Source organism: Lactuca sativa, chromosome 5, assembly GCF_002870075.4.
Source record: "Lactuca sativa cultivar Salinas chromosome 5, Lsat_Salinas_v11, whole genome shotgun sequence".
NCBI classification, from domain to species: domain Eukaryota; kingdom Viridiplantae; phylum Streptophyta; class Magnoliopsida; order Asterales; family Asteraceae; genus Lactuca; species Lactuca sativa.
This window is the reverse complement of record NC_056627.2, coordinates 226,783,301-226,791,866: the sequence shown is the minus strand read 5'-3', so window position 1 is coordinate 226,791,866 and position 8,566 is coordinate 226,783,301. Positions and strand designations below refer to the sequence as shown.

Here is an 8,566-nt window from a genome sequence, read left to right as displayed (position 1 = left end):
ATGGATCTCTTGCAATGCTTACAGTGGATTTCTCGAACGCCTTTAACCTGGTTGATAGATCAGCCTTGCTCCACGATGTTAAGAGGATGTGCCTTGATATTTCTGTGTGGGTGAATTTCTTAAAGGGGCAAGCAACGAGACTTTATATAGGAGACCAACATATATGGTCTGCCACTAGGGTGCAACAAGGCGACCCTTTGGGCCCTCTTCTTTTTGCCCTTGTTTTGCATCTGCTTATGCATAAGATTAGAGACAATTGCAAGCTCCTTATCCATGTTTGGTATCTAGATGATAGGACTATCATTGGTGATTAAGAGGAGGTGGATAGAGTATTGAACATTATTCGGGTGAATGGTCCAGGTTTGGGTATTGAGTTGAACATTAAGAAAACGGAGATTTTTTTGCCCTACTGTGATGGTAGGAAGCTTCATGCCGATTTATTCCTATCAGATATAGGGAGACCGTCTTTGGGGGTGAAGCTCCTGGGGGGGGGGGGGTGTTAGCAGAGACGCAGGGTTTATTAGCGGATTGGCCATGAAGAGAGCGATCTATGATGTTGATTTGATATGTCTTCTTCCATAACTATGTGACCCGCAGAGTGAGCTCCTTTTGCTTCGATCATGTATGGGCATTGCAAAACTTTTCTTTGGTTTAAGGATATGCCAACCGGTGCACATAGAAGAGACGGCTTTGTTCTTTGACAAAGGGTTGCGTGGGTCTGTCGAGGATATGTTGGTATGTGGAGGCCCCCTTTTTGGAGACATCCAGTGGCATCTGGCTTCCTTACCTATTCGTTTCGGTGGTTTGGGTTTGTACTCAGCATACGAGGTTTCGTCCTACGCATTTGTAGCCTTGAGGGCCCAATCTTGGACATTACAAGACCACATCTTACATGACAATGGAATATGTGGTATGGAATTTGATTACCTATATGCTTTGACTCGTCTTCGCGATACGATTCCAGGATTCGACTGTAGCCGTTTCACTAATAAGGACACCCCCTAAATCCCAAAAAAACATTGGCGTGTGCCCTTTTTAGCAAAATCGTCAAAGATATGGAAGTCGACTTCGACATGACTGTTAGACAGAAAGCAGTTTTTGAGTGTCTTCGATCACCTCATGCACAAGATTTTATGCTAACTATCCCTATTGATGGCCGCGACCAGCATATGTCTCATATGGAGTACCGAACCATCCTTCATTACCGCCTCATGATTCCTCTATTCCCAATTGACGAGATATGCCCAATTTGCCGCAAGGCATGTTTGGACACTTTTGGGGAACATGCGGTTCATTGTAGAGAGCTCATTGGTTTCAAGTACCGAATTGAAGTGGTTATAGATGTTCTATTTGATGCTTGTCGGCGTGCTTGTATTTACGTGAAGAAAGAAGCGCTAGTGAACATTTTAATGGACCCGCAAGATGGAAGATCCACACTCAGACCGACTGAAATTTTGGTCTTTGGATGGATAGGAGGGAAACACGCTTGTGTGGATCTTACTGGTGTCTCTCCTCTCGTAGGTTTGAGGAGCGAGGGTTTTACAGCAGGGCATGCCGCTTTGAAAGCCGTTGCGTGCAAAATGGAAAAGCACGAGAACGCATGTATAGGAAATCAACATGTGTTTGTACCCTTTGCATTTGATACATTTGGTTTTCTCGCACTAGAGGCGGTGGAGCTCCTCAACAGAGTTCAACGGGTCATGCATTCTATGTTATATCTCCTAGATCCGTAGATGTTGTTTTCAAAAGAATTGGTTTTGCTATCCAGAAAGGGCTAACGACGCAGCTTGTTGCCGGGTTGCCTTCCGTCGATATGTACTAACCTCTTTTATGTTATATATTACTTGTTTTTAGTTGAAAAGAGAATAAAGAATGTTCTTTAGCAAAGAAGCAGGAGAATGAACTCTTGAGGAAGGAAAATGTTGCTAACAGGAAACATGAAGTTGATAACCAATGAAGTCAAATAGTACACCAAAGAATATGAGGACTAAATGTAGTTAATTAGTCATATTTACTGCCTCTTTATATAATATTCATATTTAATTATGTATGTACATGGATTTGATTTTAAATTCAGTAAATGAAGCTAATTTAGTTAAAACACGAAGCTCGATTGGATGACAGATTCAATGTGCACCCAAAACCAAGGATGTTGTTCATCATTCATATTTGTGTCACTATTTTAGCAATCTTTAGTACTGAATTTTGGTTTTTTTTTTTTTTATTGTTAACAATCATATAGTAATCAATGTATTTGCTTTAAGAAATGTACAAATTGTTTAGGCGAATTTTACAATTTTTTTGCAAGTATTGATCTGAGTTTTAATGATACTTATAGTATTTTTGTTTTATAAAATTTTGTTATATGTATGTTGTATGTTGGATGACACAAACAAATGCACATTATTGTTAGACTCGCCCAAGACATCGTGGACCAATGGACTGGCCCTAGGTTTTATTTTTGTTTACCTTGTATATTATGTTTATAAATTTGATATTTAAATAAAAAAAAGTAAATTACACGAATGGTCCCTATGGTTTATGGTAATTTATGTGTTTGGTCCTTAACTTATTTTTTTAACTCGGAAAGTCCCTACTGTTTGTTTTTGTTATGCACTTGGTCCCTGTCTTACCTAAAAAGACTATTATGCCCTTGATTTTTTTAATTTATTTAAAAAAGCACACCTCAACCCCATCCCTCACCTTACCTTACATACCCCACCATTTTTCTCTATTTAAATAATAGTTTTTTTAGGTAAGATAAGGACCAAGTGTGTAATAAAAACAAATAGTAGAGACCAAACGCGTAACAAAAAACAAACAATAGAGACCTTCTGAGTTAAAAAAATAAACTATGGACCGAGTGTGCAAATCATCCCAAACCATAGGGACCATTCGTGACAAGTGAGATAGTTAAATGGCAGATTTTGCCAATAACTACAATACTATCAAAATTTATGTGGTGATGCTCGATAGAAATAATGATACCAAACAAAATGATTTCTCGTACCTATCCTAGGACATTTGTTGTTTACAATAAAAAAGGACATATAATAATATCAGTTATATCATCACCATTGTACGAACAAAATGTATCCTTAATATATATATATATATATATATATATATATATATATATATATATATATATATATATATATATATATATATATATATATATATATATTGTTTTTTTTACAAAGTTAAAAAAAATGTAACTTTCTTATGTCTTATATGTATGCATTATGTGTTTGTCTTAGGTGTTGTTTGTTTTTTAAAAAAAAAAACAATTTCTGACCATTTATTATTGTGCCACACAACACACGCGCAACATTTGGCCTTTCGCAACTGTTTGTTTTTCAGAAGACTTCTGACTTAAAAACTTTTGCACGTGTGCTGCGTGACGCAACACTTGACCCTCTGCTTCAAACATCTTCACACCTTTAACTTATTGCAGCAGTCTGCAGATGTGAAAGAATAAATATATTTTTTGTTACATGTTGCAGCCGTTTGGTCCCCTTCTTCTTCTGTTACAGAGGGTTGCAAAGGTGATCCGCAAACTTCAGACATTTTCGCTTCGAAAAAAACAAACAAAACATTACTATTTTGAAACAAGTTTTACAAAAATTATGATATTAGATAAGTATTATCAAATTGTTTAAATTACAAATTTACAATAATGGACAAGTAACTCTACAAAAAAAAAAAAAAACATTTTAGGTACAACCAAATGGCATATAACCTATTAACCTAATATCCGTAGTTGATTGAAGTATATCATCAAGCTGAAAGTTAAGAGTTCAATGATGTCATACTTTTTGTAAGTTAAAGGTTCAAGACATTACCTCATCCAGGGTATTTTATACGCACACGACTTTAATCGGATGATATCAAGATCTAGAAGTTATCGCTTTGGACTTCCTCTCTTTTATTTTTATTTTATTCTACTTTTTTATTTTTATTTTATTCTACTTATTATTATTATTATTATTATTATTATTATTATTATTATTAACTTTTTAAATTAAAAAAGATAAGATAGACAACTGAATTGATATATTTGTGGCCATTTTTGTCTAATCATTTCTTATATTAAATACTTTCAATCTAGCTTTTTTTTAAACAAAAATAATATGAATGGTGATTTATTTCCGATATACCATCATTTTATAAAAAAGCGCATTTCAAATAATTCTTTCCCTAATGTATTTGGATTTTCAAAAATACTTTTTGAATTTATTAGTTTTTTATAAATTTGTTGTACATCTTTTAGTTATATATCAAGTAATTTGAATTAATTAGTACATTCTCTCAGGAGATTCATCGATGAAACAACATTGCCAAAAACACCAGCTAGTTCTTGGGAATGGAACAACCTGGTCCCTGGTAAAGTGAATATCCTAGCGTGGCGAATTTGTCATAGTCGGCTACCCACCAGGGTAAATCTAAATAAAAGGGGTATTGTATCTGTGACTACCTGCCCACTATGCAATATAGCTGAGGAATCCGAATCTCATTTATTAACTGAATGCTCTATCTCACAAGAAGTTTGGAGCTGTGTACAGAAATGGTGGTATATGTTCCCATTAACTTTTGACTCATTGAACGAAATGCTTCATTGCAGAAACTTAGCGCCGAGCAGGGGTAACCTTCATCAAATTCAGGAAGCAATTATGTTGATATACATGTGGGTGATCTGGAAGTTCAGAAACGATAGAATCCACTCAAACATAGTCAAATCACATAAAATTCTGGTAAACGAAATACAAATACTAAGCCATTTGTGGATCAACTCAAGAAGCAAACGAAAAAAACTAGATGGGAGAAATGGTGTTGTGATCCGATAGCTGAGTGTAATAGCTAAGAAATGGGGGGGGGGGGGGGGGGGGGGGAATGGGGCCGGGTGTGGTTATTTTGGGGTCCTTGGTGATGCTCCTAATTACAGCCAGCGTGTGTTTGGTGTGAGTCTCTTTCATCAGGTAGACATACTTTAGGAAACGGCTGTGATTAGGTTCTTTTTCGTGGCGGTTTCCTTTCGTGTGAAATTAGGGTTGTGGGTTGGGGGACATTATAATAATTCTTGGTGTGCGTTTTTTTTTCTCCTTTTTCTGGTGTTGCATCCTACTCTGCAGGTATTGAAGAAAATTGGAACTGAACTTGATTAAGACAACATATGTGTTGCTGTTTGTTGCTATTTGGAGCCGGCAAAGTCGACAAGATCATGATTCTATTGCAAGTCTAGTCAAAAGCTAAGCTTGCATCTAAAATTCTGGATGGTTTCTGGCTAAACTGGACAATTTGGACAATTTTGCCCCTAGATAAAAAGGCTGATTTGGAGAGATTGACAATTCATTTGACTCACCTTCTGAAGTAGCTGATGATCTAAACTGAAGAGGAAGAGCAATCTTATCAAATAATCGATTTATCACCCCAATAGACAAAGCAGTGGACTAAAGATGGATTCGGATCTTGAGAAAGAGGCTACAAGCGTATTTGAAGGATATGACTCACGGATCAAAAACAAAGTCACCATCTTAATCGAGGTTGGTTGCTGGAATATAAGTTGTCCCATTTATGGATAAATGCACGGAAAAGGAAAAGAAAAATCCAGGTGCCTTGACCCAATATTAGATTGTCATTGTAATCTGCAGGTTTCTTGTATTTCTATTTCCTGTCCTATTTTGTTTTACTTCTTTTCGTCTGTCAAACTTTTGTAATCTCTAGCCCCTCGCTAGTTTTCTTGTTTAATATCATCCTTGCCGTTCAAAAAAAAAGTACATTCTTAAAACAAATATTATATTAAATAAAAACAATACTTTTATAACACAATTATTTATTTTAAAACAATTTATTACATTTAAAATGTAACTATACAGTTAACTTAAAACTACCGAAATAAATGAGATATATGTATAAATTTAAACTTAGAGCCCCACAGATTACAAATAAAATTTTAACATTTTTATATTAATAAACAGTAGAAATAACAAATTTAATATTACACTATTCATAAAAGCAACTTATTATAACAAATAAGGTTGGGTTGATGTAGATTACACCATTGTCTACATAAAAAAAATAGTGTTGGTTTGTAAAAATGGTTATGAGTTCATTATTAATGGAGTTTTCATAAAAACTAGACAATAAAATATCGTTTTGTTATACTATATTATATAAAACCGCCCCAAAGTAATTTTTCTAGATTACACATTCTTTTTATAGCAAATATTAACATGACATACATTTTACTCACGAACGTTACAAGATTAATACTACAAAAACTAGATTATAAACTACAAACAACTAAATAAATCAATTCGAACCCAAAACACTTGTTCTACAACAAGGGCAATGTGCATTGCTCTTCAACCAAGGTAACAAACACATGGAATGAAACCTATGTGCACAAGGCATACGAGTTAACTTCTCATTGAACTTGAATTTTTCCAAACAAACCGCACACTCATTTTGATCCGAAGACTTCCAATTCAACCCTAAGATACCCCAACTAAACCTCTTTGATCCATTCTTTTTCAAACCAAAAATCTCCATTTGCATATCTCCCACCTCCATACAATTACTTGGCTTTGTCTCAATTTCTGACTTTTCTTGGCTATTTTGGATGCAAAATCAGTCACAAAGATGGAAACCCATGTTAGAAAACAGAAAAGGGTAACCAAAGATGACAAAATTTTTTGTTTGGTTTTTGAGGGCAACTAAAAGGCTAACATCAAATCTCATTTTTAGCATCATTTCTTACATATGCTCCAACTCAACATTTTTTTTTTGACAATATTATGGTATAACAATTAGCATAACGTGGTGTTATATTGTTAGTTTACATCAAAACAATGTCAATTTTTTATTTGTCAAGTTTTGGTGATTCAAATTTTAGATTTATACAATTCTATTCTGTTTTATTTTATAACAATTATTTTAAATATAATAATTATTACGTGTTATATCATATTGTACATTAATTTGATATTAGTTAATCACTTATACTGAAATTAATCTTACTTTATCAGATAATTAATATTAATTTGTCCGATTTATCTGATAAAGGTTGCTATAATAGTATAAAACTTAATTCGAATTAATAACACAAATAACTTATTTGATCATAATTATATTTTTCTAAACGGTAAGAAGACGAAATAAATTAAAAACAGCAATGAGTTGGTGATGATTTTGAGGATGTACGAAGCGCATGTTAGCTACTAATATCATAATATGCTAACATACACCTAAGAATATCTATCAAACTATCACCTGCTTATTTCAGATTTCCAGTGGCCTCTGAGCTTCCCATCAAGTCTTTGTTTGGCTTTTCTTGCTACACATCCTAGCTTCCCATCTTCATCTGAGCTTCTATGCTGTTCTCAAACATTTTTAACTAATTAGTTGATGGATTAATTAGATCAAACACATATCGGTGTGTATTTGTAATCGATACATAACACATGTTTATCTACTATCTAACCAGACTAAGCTTTTTAATATGCGAATCTGAAGCAATTCTGGTTCAGAAATGTAAACAGTTACTGAATTGTGTTAATCTTTACCGAGCAAGGAGTGGAGGTGAGATGGGTATGGTAAGAAACTCTACTTCGCGTATACCCAAGAGCAGAATTGATAGTAAACGAAGAATCAGACCACCCATGGAACCTCCTCCGACGAGCGACTTCGAGTCCAGGTATCTTACCAGCCATTCGACGAAATGCCCCAGAGAAACCTCTAACCGAATCTCCTTAAACTATCCTTATTTGATATCTGGAATTTCATTTAGACCAAATCAGAAACCCTTCGATGAAATCCAAGTTTCATTTAAAGCTCATCCTATGGAGTCTTTATAATGGTGGGTATATGGTCTTACTGGCCGACAAAAAGTGAGACCCACTAATTGAAAATCAATTTTGTTTGACTCGAATCATCATAATTTCCATTATTCGTTGGAATAATTGGATACAGAGACGAAATATAGAAGCAAGTGGAAGAGATATTTGTATTAAATAGTGGGTACAAGAAACGAAAAGCCGAAAGAAGGAAGTTTGAGGGGAAGAGGAAAGTTGCTATCAGACTGATTGGGCGAGGATTGAGAGAAGCATAGAAATGGCCGAATGAGAGCAGACAAAATTGGGGATTTAGCGTTTCAAGGTGAGCCACGTGATCATCCTAATCGTTAAGGCCGGCATAGTTCACGATCGGATGAGTATATCCGGATTCCGGACCAGATAGAGAAATGATGAATGTTTTTTCTACTAAAGTTTGCAAGATTCGGTTCGGAAATCGGACGTTTAGACGTGTAGTAGATTAGTGATGAACGTGAATTTTTTGTTATGAAACCAAGGTAAGGTTATTTGATGTCATCAAATAGAAAAACTGCAAATATGGTGATGTGTTTGTAAAAAAGTTAGGTTTTAGACCTTTTCGTTCGAAAAATTAATAAAAAAATTATTTCTTTATTAAACTTTCGACACACACACATATATATATATATATATATATATATATATATATATATATATATATATATATATATATATATATATATATATATATATAT

The 8,566-nt window shown here is 34.3% G+C and overlaps 1 protein-coding gene across 1 annotated transcript; it reads right to left on the bottom strand.

The window, feature by feature from the left end:
• Positions 1–6,137: 6,137 nt before the first annotated feature.
• Positions 6,138–8,298, bottom strand: LOC111881856 (putative RING-H2 finger protein ATL71). The gene is made up of 3 exons (XM_023878245.3): positions 7,566–8,298; positions 7,273–7,376; positions 6,138–6,613 (listed from the first exon to the last, which is right to left on the bottom strand). The coding sequence occupies exons 1-3, from the start codon at positions 7,710–7,712 to the stop codon at positions 6,313–6,315; spliced, it is 552 nt and encodes a 183-aa protein (XP_023734013.1). The 5' UTR covers positions 7,713–8,298; the 3' UTR covers positions 6,138–6,312.
• Positions 8,299–8,566: the final 268 nt, after the last annotated feature.